General features: G+C 53.2%; 6 protein-coding genes across 6 annotated transcripts; 3 read left to right on the top strand and 3 right to left on the bottom strand.

Moving 5' to 3' along the window:
* Positions 1-302: 302 nt before the first annotated feature.
* On the bottom strand, positions 303-3764 carry Aud_008105 (Fibronectin type III domain protein; the record flags this gene model as incomplete). Its single annotated transcript, XM_043292988.1, has 4 exons — positions 303-2261; positions 2322-3340; positions 3400-3593; positions 3649-3764. The coding sequence occupies 4 exons, from the start codon at positions 3762-3764 to the stop codon at positions 303-305; spliced, it is 3288 nt and encodes a 1095-aa protein (XP_043148923.1).
* A 901-nt stretch (positions 3765-4665) lies between these two features.
* On the top strand, positions 4666-7177 carry Aud_008106 (putative lipin Smp2; the record flags this gene model as incomplete). The annotated part of the gene is made up of 5 exons (XM_043292989.1): positions 4666-4774; positions 4833-4903; positions 4964-5261; positions 5315-6206; positions 6256-7177. 5 exons carry the CDS (start codon positions 4666-4668, stop codon positions 7175-7177), a joined length of 2292 nt encoding a protein of 763 aa, XP_043148924.1.
* Positions 7178-7894: 717 nt separating this feature from the next.
* On the top strand, positions 7895-8821 carry Aud_008107 (putative transcription initiation factor TFIID, 31kD subunit; the record flags this gene model as incomplete). The annotated part of the gene is made up of 1 exon (XM_043292990.1): positions 7895-8821. The coding sequence occupies one exon, from the start codon at positions 7895-7897 to the stop codon at positions 8819-8821; it is 927 nt and encodes a 308-aa protein (XP_043148925.1).
* A 221-nt stretch (positions 8822-9042) lies between these two features.
* Aud_008108 (uncharacterized protein) lies at positions 9043-9551 on the bottom strand (the record flags this gene model as incomplete). Its single annotated transcript, XM_043292991.1, has 2 exons — positions 9043-9290; positions 9362-9551. The coding sequence occupies 2 exons, from the start codon at positions 9549-9551 to the stop codon at positions 9043-9045; spliced, it is 438 nt and encodes a 145-aa protein (XP_043148926.1).
* Positions 9552-9911: 360 nt separating this feature from the next.
* Positions 9912-10867, top strand: Aud_008109 (rRNA-processing protein UTP11; the record flags this gene model as incomplete). The annotated part of the gene is made up of 2 exons (XM_043292992.1): positions 9912-10007; positions 10079-10867. 2 exons carry the CDS (start codon positions 9912-9914, stop codon positions 10865-10867), a joined length of 885 nt encoding a protein of 294 aa, XP_043148927.1.
* A 266-nt stretch (positions 10868-11133) lies between these two features.
* Positions 11134-13802, bottom strand: Aud_008110 (histidine biosynthesis protein HIS4; the record flags this gene model as incomplete). Its single annotated transcript, XM_043292993.1, has 2 exons — positions 11134-11333; positions 11384-13802. 2 exons carry the CDS (start codon positions 13800-13802, stop codon positions 11134-11136), a joined length of 2619 nt encoding a protein of 872 aa, XP_043148928.1.
* Positions 13803-14975: the final 1173 nt, after the last annotated feature.

Consider the following 14975-nt stretch of genomic DNA (forward strand, 5'->3'; position numbering starts at 1 on the left):
CCCCATACTACAATCACTGAGAACATTCTAAGTATTACTTTGACTAATTTGACCATTCTGATGAGATATGCGGTGAAATGGTATCGTTCACCCACCAACTATACGAATCTCGTATATGAAAGTGCTATATACCAATGAATGACTTTAGACATAGTGATAGTAAGAAAACCTTGGAAAAAGGAGCAGAAAGACTCGCGGGTCCTCGCCAAGCACATACAAAGAAAACAATCAAAGAATGCATAGAAATGCATAGGTGCAGCACCAACATCAAAAATCGAGGATGACAAAAAACTGAGCCCGGCTCAAGGTTCGTCTTCCTCGGCGATTTCATCATCGCCAGTCTCGCTGGCCAATTCACTAGGCCTTTCACTTGTCTCACTGGCAGCTTTGTCGGATTTTTTGGACTTCCGGCTGAAAAACCCCAGACTGCTTCTGGTCGATCTGTCCGCAGATGGAGCGCTGGAGACAGTGCTGTCAATACTTTTGGCAAGTTGCGCCTCGCTGCTCGCATCCTCATCGATGTCACCCTGGGACGAATCGCCCTTCTTCGAAAACAAGCCGGAGCGTTCCTTCCACGAACCGAATTTACTCGAGCTGCCCTTTCGAGTGATCTTTCGGATAAACGATTCCTTCGAGTTGCTGTTGTCCGCAGAAGTGGCCGATGGCATGCGCTCCAGCGATTCGTATGAATCACCAGTGAAGATGGACAAGGACCGGGCCCGAGAATCCCTGGAGATGCGCGGCTCTGACGGAGAGCCCTCCTCCATGTGAAAATCAAAAGGCATTTCGGATTCTTTCTCCTTTCCTTTCTCTTTATCCTTATCCTTGTCGGACTTTCTGCTGAAGATGGTCTTGAACGTGGGTGCTGCGGGATTCAATTTTGGAGTCACTGGGCGATGCGAGGACGACGGCCGTGTACCAATCGGGGCTTGCAACGGCCGACCTTGGCGCTCAAAAGACTCCTGAGGAAAATCAGGCTCACCAGTCAGCCCAAGGGGCAAGTGACCAGAGGAGCCGTACGTAATAGACGGCCGACGGGATTGCGCCCTGGACCAGCTGGACGGGGAGGCCCAATCGAATCCAAGAAGACTGCGATGGCCAGGCTTTTCAGCAGACGGCCATCCGAAAGGACGATTATCCGTCGAGGGATGAGGAAGCTGATTATCGAAGGAAAACGTCGACGAAGGTCTCGGGGACAGTGAACCTCGACGGACAGTACCTAGAATCGATGCTGGATCGATTGGATCGTGACGAGGACTGAACTGATTATAGCCTGTGCTGAGATCAGAGGGCTCGCTTGACTTCAGCAGACTGCTACTTCCTCCGCCGAAACCGAATCGGCTGGGGGAGAAGATACTGGAGAATCCTGCTCGTCGCGACGGCAGGTGGTCAGAAGAGCTGTCTGCGGTGACAACGGCAGTATTGCTCCTGGGAAGTAATGATATCGGGTTGGCCCAGTTGCCTGTATGACTCAACCTCCGACGCCTTGAACCGATGGGATCCATTTCATCCAGATTCCTAGGGAAAGATTGGCTCTGTCCGGCTTTCAGGGTGCCCAGCAAAGGCGGCTCATCTGCCAGTGTTTTACCACGAGGACGATGGAAGCCAAATAATCCCGATAGCCTTCTCGTCGCACTTTTAGGAGCATCATTAGATTCATCAACATGTGCAGACTGGGGCTCGGTCTCTTTGCGGTCCTCATGGGGGCTGGCGAAAATGCTAGCTGGCTTGCTTCCCACTGCAGACTCAGGAGACGATGGGCCGCGCGAATAGCTTTCCCGCTGCGTCTCAGACAATTCCAGGTTTGAGAAGCGAGGTCGAACTATAGGACGTGGGGGTTCTGGAGATTCCTCATCACCTAAAAGATCAGATGGGAGCAGGGCATCGGCCCGTGGACTCATTTGAGGATTACCAAAGGAAAGATCGAGCTCCCCCCGCATCGGATCTTGTTGATCCGAGAGGCCCGGAAGAGTCATGCCGTTGTTGATATTGAAGAAGGCAGGAGTGGGAGCAAATGTAGGCGAGTTGGTGGAAGGTGGATTGAAGTTGACACCGCCAGGGAAAGATGGTTCCAAGCCGGGGAAATTCATCGGGGAGGAGACGTTGCTGTTGAGAGAGCTGCGATGGCGGCGCGGACGGATAGTCGCAGTATTTGACATGTCCAGATCGAGAGCTGGCAGAGTGAACGGTCCACTACTGCCTGAACGCTGGGTAGTCAACCACTTGAGGCGCTCCTGGGCCTCTTGGTACTGTTGCTGAGCCTTCTCTTAAGTTAGTAACCCTCGATCTAGATACCATAGTACGTTGTCTGAGGTACCCACCTGTGCGTGAAGATTCACTAAAGCAGCATATCGCGCATTGAGGTTGCTCAACTTGACCTCCCACTGCCTTGCTCGCTCGTTGTCGATGCGGTCCAACTCCTTCCCATCCTCGCTGTCTCCACCCTGCTGACGCTTTCGGTCCTCCTCAAGCTTCTTGACACGCCCACCTTTGTCCTGAATCTCATCATCGAGAACTTTCATCTCTGCCTGCTCCTTGGCAATCTTCTCTCGAACCTCGTCTGCACTCGTCTTCCCTTCCTCTTCCATACGAGCCTTCTCGTCGTTGATCTGCGCAACCTCAGCAGTCATCCGCTCCATTTCCTCACGCCAACGGATAATGTCCTCCTTGCGCTTCTTCCGTTCAGTCTCTTTCTGCTGCAGGAGCCTCTCGCGCTTGGCCTTTTCATTTTGGACGGTCCGATTGACGCTCTCTAGCTTGTTAACGTGCTTCTTCAAATCGCCACTGGCCTCGTCCTTCTCCTTCACACGCTTTCTCAGCTGGTCACGCTGTCTCTCAAGTTCTTTCAAAAGCGCGATGTGCTCCTCCTCTTCCTCCGCCGCCTGCTTCTCTACATTTTCATTCTCATGCTGCAGAGTTTTCAGCCTGTCGGCCAACCGTTCCAGGGTCTCACTGCTGTCATTATGCGCTGCGTGTTTCTGAGTCTCCTCTGGATGGCCGTGTGGGAGGTCCACGCCGCTAGCCGCGGGAGATTGTTTCCGTCCAGCAGAAGAACGTTTTCCTTGCAGTTGTCCTCCACTAAGCTCGCGAGCCATCAGAGGGGCGGAAGGAGCAACCAACCCGGCAGTGGGTCGTGGGATTGAGGCGCGAATCGTCGGGCTACCAACCGGGGCATTCTGCTGAGATTGCGACAACGGAAGAGGCTTCGTCCGAACATGAATAACCGCGCTGGGTGTCTGAAAATTTGCCGCACTGACGGAAAAGACGCAAATGTGATATATACTTCCTGGGACCAGGTTTGAAATTTCTACCGCAGTCTCCGCTCGTTTCGATTCACCAACTATTAAGATGGTTAGTGTTGATGTAACTTGCAAAAGTAGGACGCAAGAAATAAGCTACCTTTGGAGCCGTTGACTTGAATAATGTGCTTGTGAATGGAATTGTGAAAGTCGGGTAATTTCCAGGCGATGCGAACCTCACGGGCGGTAATTTCCTCTAGAGTAACCTCTGGTGGCGGAGGGATGTCCAAGCCGAGCTTTTCGACCAGTACTTCATTCGGAGTCTGACAAACTTGCCATGCACGATATAGTAACCTTCGCCGATATTAGTTAGAAGATCATTAAAGGCGAAACAAATATTCGAGCTCACCATATAAGCGCCCATAGAATCGCGACAGCTAGAAAGAGAGCCATAACGCCTCGTACCCTCACTGGGGGAACCACGCTGGGGTAGGCGTAAAAGGAAAGATATAACGGCTCATACATCACAGCATTGGGCACCCATCGAGGCGGGCGTAACAGAAGGGGGAGAGAGGGGTGAAGAAGGAAATTGACAGGCGAGAAAATCCTCAGCCTTTTCTTTCGCCCTCTTGCGAACCTGTCTAACTCTCCACCACAGTTGTTAAATGGAGTCTTTCTCGGTAGATCAGCTTGGGAGGAAATGGCACTAACCAGATAAGGGAGGTCATGTGAGGTCAGCTGACTGATCTTCAGCTTAGTCAACAACGCTTTTTGTTTTTTTGAACGAAAAGTCTTGGCACGAAGATCCTTCCTGAAATAGTAACGCTCAGGAATTGGGTCCCAATCAGGCTTAGTGCTCAGCGCGGCCCTCCTCCGGAAGACCTAAACCGAGGAAGTTCCCCTTCTGAGCGATCTACTGCAGCCTTAGGAATCCGATTCCATTCGGCCCGTGACATGTGACTTGGCCCGCTCGTTGGGCGGTTGAGAGCGCCCGCAGTAATCATCATCGAAAGGTGCTCCCCAACAGCCAACACTCTAACGTCAGAAACCGTTTATTGGAGTACTAACTGCATTTTGACTCTCGCCTGCTCTCTCCTCTTTGTCTCTCTTGTCGCTTTGTTTAGAGGTCTATTTGTTGTCCAAATATAGATATCCTTGGTTCCTTGCCCGGTCTTGTTTCAGACGGCATTACGTTCGTTTTCCCCAGCTGGGTATGTCGCAGCTGGAGCGCTCTTTCAGGCATTGTCACATGGGTCATATGTAGGCGGCAATTCCTGCCAACTTCCCGACTGCTGACATAGTCTCAAACCTTTACACATACCTCTCCTGCCTTACCTATCTCAATCGTCGGTGTTCACTATCTCTGCTCGCTTCCCTCTGGTCCATCCGAATTAATTGAAGGCGCATCCGACGTCGCCATCTCGGGATGCAGTACGTCCGAAGTATCAGCGGTTCGGTGTCGAAGACATGGAATTCTATCAATCCAGCCACCTTGAGCGGGGCCATTGATGTCATCGTCATCGAGCAGGAAGATGGTAGCTCCTCATACATATTGGTCTATATAACTCTTTGTTTGCTAATGCTTGTTGATAGGAACACTCGCCTGTTCACCGTTCCATGTTCGATTCGGCAAGTTCTCTTTGCTTCGCCCATATGAGAAGAAGGTACCGATATGCTGTCCCGGAGAATTTTTTCGGACCTGACTGAGCTGGACTTTTCTTCAGGTGGAATTTCAAGTCAATGGAGTCAAGCAGGACTATGCGATGAAGCTCGGGGAGGGCGGAGAGGCCTTTTTCGTCTTTGAAACATCAGACGAGATCCCCGCTTCACTGCAGACGTCACCGCTAGTATCGCCGGCGGCTAGTCCGAGAACGCGGAGTGAGGAAGATCTTCCGTCTTCTCTTCAAGAACCGGAGTTTCTGGACCTCGAAAAGTCCTCTGCCACTGCTCATTCGCAGGATGTGAAAGCAGGCTCGGACATACCTCTGCTTTCGAGAGGGGTGAGAGCATCTAGTGATTTGGGTACAGTGGCGCTTTCCTTGGTCAGGATGAGGCTCTTGCTCATATGAATATAGGTGCCATGACTCCTCTGTCACAGTCCCCGGATGAGACCAACATCGGCCGTCTCCGCCGCGGCTCCTTGGGCAACGCACCAGGTTTTGACCGGGCAGCGTCTGAGCCTGTACTAATAGCGAAGCAAGGTACCAGCACTTCCAGTGAGGGTGGCTTTGCAGTTGGATCGCAGCCTCCCAGTCCCACACCTAGCGACAGTCACAATCACACTGAGCGTCCTCGGAGTCCTCCTTTACTGTCGCCCCAGGAAGCCGTTTCGCGCGCACTTTCTCTTTCAAAGAAACTGTCATCATCCAACATTCCAACTCGGGTCAATGAGACTGGCGATCTCATGCTCGACATGACCGGTTACAAAAGCAACGAGGAGGATGCTCTACGTGCCGAACTCATTGCCCGTAAGATCTTGGCGGAGGAACTGGAGGGAAGCTGCGACATTGGAGGCCTCATCGGAGCGGATGAGCATGGAAACTTGTGGATCTACAGTAGCGAGGAGGCAAAGGAGGCTGCCAACCGCCGGGCGACTTTTAATTCGATGCGACCGCACTCGGCCATGAGTGAAAACGCTATCTCTGACCCTGGGTACCACAGCGACACTGATCACCCTGTGTCCGAGTCGCCGTATCCGACTCGGCATCACCGTGCGAAATCCGATGTGCAGCCAGGCTTCCCTACCCCTCCGCAGTCACCGACTCAAGACTCGACTCCAGCAGAGCAAACCCGGAATTATGCCAAGACTCTTCGCCTGACGAGTGACCAGCTCAAGGCGCTGAATCTGAAGCCTGGTGCCAATCCAATGTCGTTCAGTGTGAACAGGGCTACCTGTACTGCAACCATGTACCTCTGGAATAGCACCACGCCCATTGTCATTTCCGATATCGATGGGACGATCACCAAGTTAGTTTCCATGTTGTGTATTATATGTAAACGTACTGACGAAGTGCAGGTCCGATGCTTTAGGCCATGTGCTGAATATGATCGGTCGCGATTGGACTCATGCTGGTGTGGCGAAGCTCTACACTGACATAGTCAATAATGGCTACAATATCATGTATCTCACAAGTCGATCTGTGGGCCAGGCGGATACCACCCGTACCTACATTTACGGAGTCCGTCAAGATGGCTACAGGTTACCCAAGGGTCCTGTCATTATGAGCCCTGACCGGACGATTGCGGCGCTCAGGCGGGAAATCTACCTGAGGAAACCGGAGGTGTTCAAGATGGCTTGCTTACGGGACATTTTGGGTCTCTTCAACGGCAAGGAGAATCCGTTCTACGCTGGCTTCGGCAACCGTCTGACAGACGCGCTGAGTTACCGGTCGGTCAACATTCCGTCGACCAGGATCTTCACCATCAACTCAAACGCCGAGGTATCATTGGACCTTCTCAGCCTGAATAAGTACAAGAGCAGTTACGTGACCATGCAGGAACTGCTGGATCATTTCTTCCCACCTGTCAGCCTGCTGGTCCAGCCTGGGGGTGAAAATTGTACTGATTTTACCTACTGGAGGGAAGCTCCTCAGGATGTTGAGATATTCTCGGATACGGATAGTGATGAAGAAGACGAAGAGGACGAAGACGAGCTAGACGAGGAGATAGAAGAGGAGGAAGAGGAGGAGTATGAGGGCGATTTGACCGAAGAAGATGGCAGTGAAATTGATGAGGAGGTTGACGAACTTGGGGAGAGTTACATCTCACAGGAGTCGATGGATGGACTTCGGTTGTCTGAGTCCAACGCCTCTTTGGCCGCACACGGTTCAACCCAGGCCGAGGAAGACGAAGACGAAAATGCGGATGATATGGTCGCAGAGACCAAGCTGCTGAATTCAAGGCTTCCCGCAACGTCTGAACCCGTTCGGTCTGCTTGAGCAAACCGAGACAGAGCGTGAAAATAGATCATGACGGCCTTTTTTGGATATAACTGAAGCTGATTCGCATGGCATTGCATCGCTCAATGATACCCAAACCCTCGCATCAACTGTCGTGACAGCGTCGGCTTACGTTATCAGAAGCCTCTCCGACATCTTGATTCCTTTGCATAAGCGGCGTTGAATAATTGCATACTGATTGTTGCCTTGTTCTTTTTTGTGTTGTGAGCATTGTTGGACGACCTGGCGCTATCAGAGATTCTCAGCGAGTTGCATGGTTTGATTCAGAGTCGGGTCTTGAAGTATTTGCACCCTAATAGAGTGTTAGAATACAAGTACATATTGTTATATAATCAAGTTGTTTCTGTCCTGTCGAATGTGCCGTCGTTGTTGGGTTGTCATTGAGCATTGGATAGAGCCCATGCGATCACTTCCGCATCTGGCATAGCGCCGCATGGAGTCGAAGAAATCCAGCTCCTCGATCCAACTGCGACAGACAGTAAAGCCTCACTTCAATAATAACACAACCACACTCTGTCGTTGAATCGCAGTCTTTTACTTGTCGGATTTATGCTACGCTGCTGTTCTGTAGCTGTGGATGCTGCTTTGAGACGTGCCACCGATAGCTGATTTCTCCGATCTTCCTATCACACCTCTCTCTTGACTCGCACCTCACCTCACTTCCTCATCCACCTATCCAACCATCAAACACATACAATGGCATCGCCAGCTCAAGCGCAGGCTCCGGCCTCGACATCGAATCAACCTCTCACACCGCCAGCCGAACCTTCATTAACAAATAATCCAGCCAACGCCACTGCCTCCTCGCAACCACCTCACCCTTCGGGAACCTCCACCACCACCGCACCCAACACAGCCATGCCCTCCACAACTCCTCAGCCCACCCAGGTCCCATCAACGTCACTCACAGACAGCGGCAAATCACGGCGCCCACGCGACGTCCGCCTAATCCATATGCTCCTCGCCTCCCTCGGCGTAACCGCATACCAGGAACGGGTCCCACTACAACTCCTCGATTTCGCGTACCGCTACACCTCAGGCGTTCTCCAGGACGCGGTCCACCTCGTGACGGAAGGCTACGCAGGCGCCACAGACGCAGGGCCGAGCAGCAGTCGCGGCCCGATAGAAGTCAACAGCGTGACGCTCCCTGCGCTGCGGCTGAGTATCGCGTCGCGCCTCCATTACCAGTTCCAGACGGGGCTGCCGAAGGAGTTCCTGATGGATGTTGCGTCGGAGCGGAATCGGGTGGCATTGCCGGGTGCGTCGAGGGGGTTTGACACTGCGGGCCAGGCGAAGAGTACGTCCGCGGCCAATCAGAGTGTTATCATGGGGGGGATGCGGTTGCCGCCGGAGCGGTTCTGCCTGACTGGCACGGGGTGGAATATGAAGGATGAGTGGGACAGTGAAGGGGAGGAAGAGGTCGAGGATGCGGCGGCGCAGGCGGGCGTCGGTCAGGATCAGGAGAGGAACGCTGGTGGAGGGTTGGTCGGTGTCAAGGAGGAAGGGGACGAGGATATGGGCGACGGTGATGATGAGGATGGGAAGATGGAGGATATATTTGGGGAGGATACGGCCATGGGGGAGGGTGAAGGAGATGAGGACAAGGCCATGACGGATATTTAGTTCCCTGAGACGGAGTTGGGCGCATGGGTTGAGTGTGGAGAATTCCATGATCTTGCATTGGTCAAGGTTTGATGCTGGCGCTCTCAAACAAGCAAAAGCAAAGCGTATTGTACATAATGAAACGACGACTGTCTTCCCAATCAATCATGCAATGATAATGATGTAAAATCAAAAATCAACGCCACCCTATGTACGCCAGACGACTGTCGAGAGGGTCGAGATCACCTCTTCTTCCGCGCCTCATCCTCCCGCATCATCCGAATCACCTCCTCCCTCCGCTTCTCAACCCTCGCCAACTCCTCCTCCTTCGCCCGCCGTCTCTCCTCATGCGTCGCGAACCATTCCTCCCGCGCCCGGTCCTCCTCCTCCGGCTTCGCATGCGCAACCATACACGAGTTCATGGCCAGCCGCTGAGCCCGACATACCCAGGTGGCCGTTACCGTCCGATTAACGGCACATTCCGCGAACGCTGTAGTGTAGCTAGCCGTTAGCACCTCTCTCCTCTTTCTCGATCACTTGGGGAAATGGACGCAGACACACCTTTGATCTCCGGGGCGCAATGCGCTCGCACGCGTTTGTAGTAGAGCTGCTTGACTTCGGCTTCCTGGGCGGCGGACAAGGGGAGGGGATTGTGGAGGTTGTATTTTCGTGTACTTTGGGGTTGTGATGTAGGTGTTGACGGTGTCGTTGATGCTGTGGATGCGGCTGCCGATGCCGACGTTGAAGCCATGATGTTCTGATGGTGATGGTGATGCTGATGCAGCTGCCGATGCCGCGGAGGCCAGGCCTTGACAGGTGGTTTTGGATAGTATCAAGGTGCTCGAGTTAGAAATCCCCGACCGTATAAAACAAGATCAATTGAGCGGAGCTGGTGTGAATTGATGAGTGAAATGCGAGGTGCGGAGTCGTGATCGTAGTCGTAGTCGAATCGAGCACAAGACGTCGTCCGATGGAGGTTTACCGCCAAGCCGAATTTTTTCAAACTCCGCAGTTTCAATCTCCAGACACCCAACATCTCTACAACCATTTCTATTTCCACACCGTTCGGTCTCTTTAATATAACAGAACCGGAAAAGACACATTCTACAAAATGTCGTCCATGCGCAACGCCGTCCAAAGACGGCAACACCGCGAACGAGGTCAACTCGAAGGCCGCGAAAAATGGGGTATCCTCGAAAAGCACAAAGTACGGCCTTTTCACCCCCTTCCTTTCCCCTCAAATATTCTACGGAAGAAGAGGTACTGACAGATGCAAAGGACTACTCCCTCCGCGCAAAAGACTACAACGCCAAAAAGGCCAAGATCAAGCGCCTCGAGGAACTCGCCGCCAACCGTAATCCGGATGAATTCGCCTTCGGTATGATGTCCGCGCACTCGCGGACAAAAGGCAAGCACGGCGCCGCGGCACGCGACTCGGCTGCGAAGCGGGGACTGAGCCACGATGCGATCAAGTTGCTCAAGACGCAGGATGCGGCGTACCTGCGGACGACGGGAGAGCGGCTACGACGGGAGATCGAGAAGGTGGAGCAGGAAGTGAGGTTACAGGAAGGAATCCAGGAGGCTCTTGGGGAGAAGAAAGATGAGAGCGAGGAGGAGGACATGGAGGAAGATGATGACGACTTTGATTTTGATTTGGGGCCGAAGGAGAAGCCCGGGCAAAAGAAGGCGAGGAAGTTGGTCTTTGCGGATGACCGGCGGGAGCAGCGGGCGTTGAAGAAACGGCGGCTTCAAGAGGATGGGGACGAGGACGAAGAACAGTCGTTTGGTGAATTGCAGAAGAAGCAGCAGCAGCAGCAGCAGAAAAAGTCGCAGAAAAAACAGCTCGAGGCAGAAAGGCAGGCTCTTGTCGAGGCTCGTCGAGTCCGCAAGATGAAGAAGAGAGCTGCCGAGTCTCGCGAGAACAAGCTCAAGGCGCTTCGGAAGCAGTATGCTGATATCACTGCCGCCGAGCGCGAGCTGGACTGGCAGCGAGGGCGGATGGAGAATTCGGTTGGGGGAACGAACAAAGATGGCATCAAGTGGAAGATCCGCGAGCGCAAGAAGTGATTTTGGGCTGGTCTTTCTTATTGCAGCTCATGTCGATGATACCTATTTTTTCTTTTTCTTTGCATTGGGCTGGAGGTCAAGCAAAAGTTCTTTCATCTGGTTTATAATAGAGGCTTAAGGAGTTCAGGCGCATATACTGTGAATACCATTTCAAATTATGTCTTGGAACTTGTTAACAAAGAAAACCAGAGAATTTTATTCCGTCAAGCTCATGTCTAATGAATACAATAAGTGCATCTCGTCGTAAAGTCCGAAAAACTAAGCCATCACGCCTGGTTCTTCTTCATCGCCGCGACTCTGATGCTCACGGCCCGCTTGTGCGCGTCCAATCCCTCAACGGCAGCCAACTGCTCCACCGTGCGAGACAATCCCAGCAATCCCTCTGCCGTCAAGTTGGAGCTGGTGATGTGCTTGACGAACGAGCCCAGGTTGACTCCAGAGTACTGTTTGGCGTAGCCGTAGGTTGCTGTTGTTGTTGTTAGCTTGACTCATGCACGGGGAAGTGACGAAACTTACGCAAGGAGTGGTTGACACCCGCAGAGTAATCACCAACACTCTCAGGGGTCCACTGCCCGATGAAGACACTGCCGGCGTTGACGACCTTCTCCACCACCGACTCCGCGTTCTGGACCTGCAGAATCAGATGCTCCGGCGCGTATTCGTTGCTGAGCGCCATCGCCTCATCAATGTCACGCACCACGAAGGTGACCGAGTGGGCCAGAGATCCTCGGACAATGTCCATGCGGGGCAGGGCCCGGGCCTGGGCATCAACCTCGTCCTCGATGGCCTGGAGTTGGCTCTCGTTCAAGTCGACGGCGATCAGGATCACCTGCGAATCAACGCCGTGCTCAGCCTGGCTCAGCAGATCCGAAGCCACAAAGGCCGGGTTGGCGTCCTTGTCGGCGATGACCAACACCTCGCTAGGTCCGGCGGGCATATCGATGCTGACACCGGCCGAGGTGTCGTTGGACACCAGCATCTTGGCCGCCGTCACAAACTGGTTACCGGGGCCCAAGATCTTGTCCACCTTGCTAATGCTCTCCGTTCCGTAAGCCATGGCGGCCACGGCCTGCGCACCACCGGCGAGGACAATGCTCTCGGCTCCCACCTTGTGGGCGACGTAGACAATCTCGGGGGAGATACTGCCGTCGGCCCGAGGAGGAGAAGCCAAGACAATCTTCTGGCAGCCGGCAACCATAGCGGGGACACCGAGCATCATAGCGGTGGACGGCAGCACGGCAGTGCCACCGGGGACGTACAGACCAACACGCTCGATGGGGCGAGAAAAGCGGGAGCAAACGACACCAGGCATCGTCTCCACCTGGAGGACATCACTGCTACCCTTCTGGGCGGAGTGGAATTTCTTGATATTGGCAATGCTGACATCGATGGCTTCCTGGGTCTCAGGCGACAGCTTCATCAGTTCTGGGGGGAAAGGGGCGCGGATCACGGGAGACGTCAGCGAAGTCGCCTTTTCGAACTTGTGGGTATACTTGAGCACAGCTGCATCGCCGCCCTCCTGCACATCCTGGATGATGGGCCGAACGAGACCCACGATGGCCTCGTTGGACTTTTGAGAAGGACGCTTGAGGTACTCCTTGACCTTATCCACAGGGGTGGATGCGGTGACCACGCGCGTCATCTCCATGCGAGAATCATCCTTCTTGGCTTCTTCCTTGGCTGGAGTTGCGGGAACGGCGGGCTTCGTTTCGGCTGGGGCAGGAGCAAGACCAGCCTTCTCCGCCCACGGACCCTTGGCATCGCCCTTTCTTCTCTTGACCTTGAGGCTCTTCAGATCCAGGTTACGTTCAATATCTTCCAAGCTGACTCCTGCAGCTACGCAACGAGTCAGGGCAAAGTAGAGTAGATCGGCAGCCTCAAAAGCGATCTCTTCCTTGGTGGTGGCGCGGCACAGCTCGTCAGCCTCCTCCATGATCTTTGCCTGGGTCAGCTTGGGCTCGTTGAACAGTCTGGCGGTGTAGGAACCGGCTGGCGCATCGGCTTTGCGGGCCTGAAGGGTCTTTTGCAGACGCGCAAGGCCATTGTAAGGCCCGAAGCAGCTGGCGGTACCCAGGTGACAGAAGCCGCGGCCAATCTGCTTGACAACAAAAACCAGGCAGTCGCTGTCGCAGTCAAAGCCCAGGCGGATCAGCTCCTGCACATCACCACTGGACTGACCCTTGTACCACAGACCCCGCTTCCGGCTCTGGTAGACACCAGTACCAGTGCGGAGAGCCTCGGCGATACTTTCATCGCTGCTCCAGACGAGACCCAGGCATACCCCACGCTCGTCAGTCACCGAAGTCGCGTACAGACCGTTGCTCTGGTCCGCAACAGCACGAGCGGCAACCAGTGCGCCGACGGCGATCTTGCCGTTGGGATTCTTGTGATCGACGGTGAGAGCGTCGGCAGAGACAATGCTGACGGCGCCCTGCTTCAATGTTTCCTTCACGGCGTCCTCGGTGACTGTGCTGGCGGTGTAGGTGCGGTAGAGGTTCTGAGCCTCAAGATTCAGGCCCAATTTGTCGGCCACAGTCTTGACGGCGGGAGACTCGGTGCAGATTCCGGCTTCCTTTCTTTCAGCATCCTCACCAACCCAAGACTGAAAGGCATCCACCTGACTGTCGGAGGAGGTATAAACGACGAGTCGTGACGAAGGAACGGATTGCTCTTGGGACAAAGCGGTCAATTGATGGAGAGAGATGAATACTTTGGCGGCACCGGCATTCAGGATATCGACAATGTCACCGGAGGAAGCGATGTCGGTAGCATCGACGTAGACATCGAGGAGACGGAAATTCTGACGCAGGAACTCCTCAGCTTGAGCCAAAGAGGAGACCTTGATGAGGACGCGGCCGAAGTAGGCGATCTGGGTGAGGGAGAGACCGGAGGAGGAAGAGGTGGGGTTGTAGGAGATGAGGATTGGGGTAGCCATTATGACTGTGGAACAATTGAGATGGGCAATTAAAAGATGAGAGATCAATCAGATCTGATGAAAAAGATGATGAAAGTGATCAAACCCCAAGTCCCTAGCCTGGGGGGGGGGGAAGAGAAGGTGAGAGGGAGAGGAGGATGACGAGGGGAGAATGAATCATCGCGAGAATTTCTTTTTTGGAAGGGGAGGATTTTGGCCCCGCATCGGACTCAGCGAGTGAGAAGAGGAGTGCAAGTTACACAGACAAGGGCAGACACTGTGAACCTCGAGGTTGATATCAAATCGACTGTCTACTGAAGATGGAATTGACTGAATATATTTACAAGAGATCTTTACGGATTGAGTTGATGTGGTCTCTATGGACTGATCTGACATGTCGCCGATGAGCGGAGTCTACAACCATCTAACGTATTTTTCAGATGTTCTAGTCCTACATTGTCTCGCATTGGTCCTGGCATCGTATTCGGAAGAGGGGAAGATTCAAGGTTAATATCAAGGTTATAGAAGGATTCTTTTCTCCGTCGGCCCACCCCTTTTCCCAAAGGCCTTTCTCACATGTGTTCCTGGTGGCTGCCAGGGTACAGAGGAGGGTCATCTGCTTCCATGACGGGGGTATGAGGATGAAGAGTCAGCTGTTGGTTGACTTGAATCTGACCTTGGCAGCTGATCATTCAGGGGGAGGACTGATATTAGGTAGCATTGCTATGGACCAAGATGTTACATTCTGTCCAAGCTAGAGAGCTACCTACTATCACCAGGGTATTGCCAGTATACAGAAGTATCTACTCCGTACCTGAGTCTGGTGGTTGGTTAATAATGCAGAGGAATAGCTGACTCATACGCAATCACATTCCTCTCTAAGTGATGCATCAAAATGACAGTACGTACTGTATTGACTTTGTACGAGCCGTACCAGAAATACCATGGATTTACCCCTGCATAATCCACGTTTATCACACCCCAAAAAGGAAAGCATAACAAATAAACACGTCCTCAGGCATCTTATACCAGAACATATCTCTATGCCTCATAAAGGGCGTAGACACGGAATCTGGAGTAGGTTGACAGGAGCATTAGAAGTCAGTCAAGAACTAACTACAGAACAATCCTCCAGGGTTCAAATGATCCCTGTAATTGACTAATTTAGCGTCGTCGAGTCCAAGCTCAAGTGAC

The sequence above is a fragment of the Aspergillus udagawae genome (genome assembly GCF_001078395.1).
Source record: "Aspergillus udagawae IFM 46973 DNA, scaffold_6, whole genome shotgun sequence".
Taxonomy (NCBI): Eukaryota; Fungi; Ascomycota; class Eurotiomycetes; order Eurotiales; family Aspergillaceae; genus Aspergillus; species Aspergillus udagawae.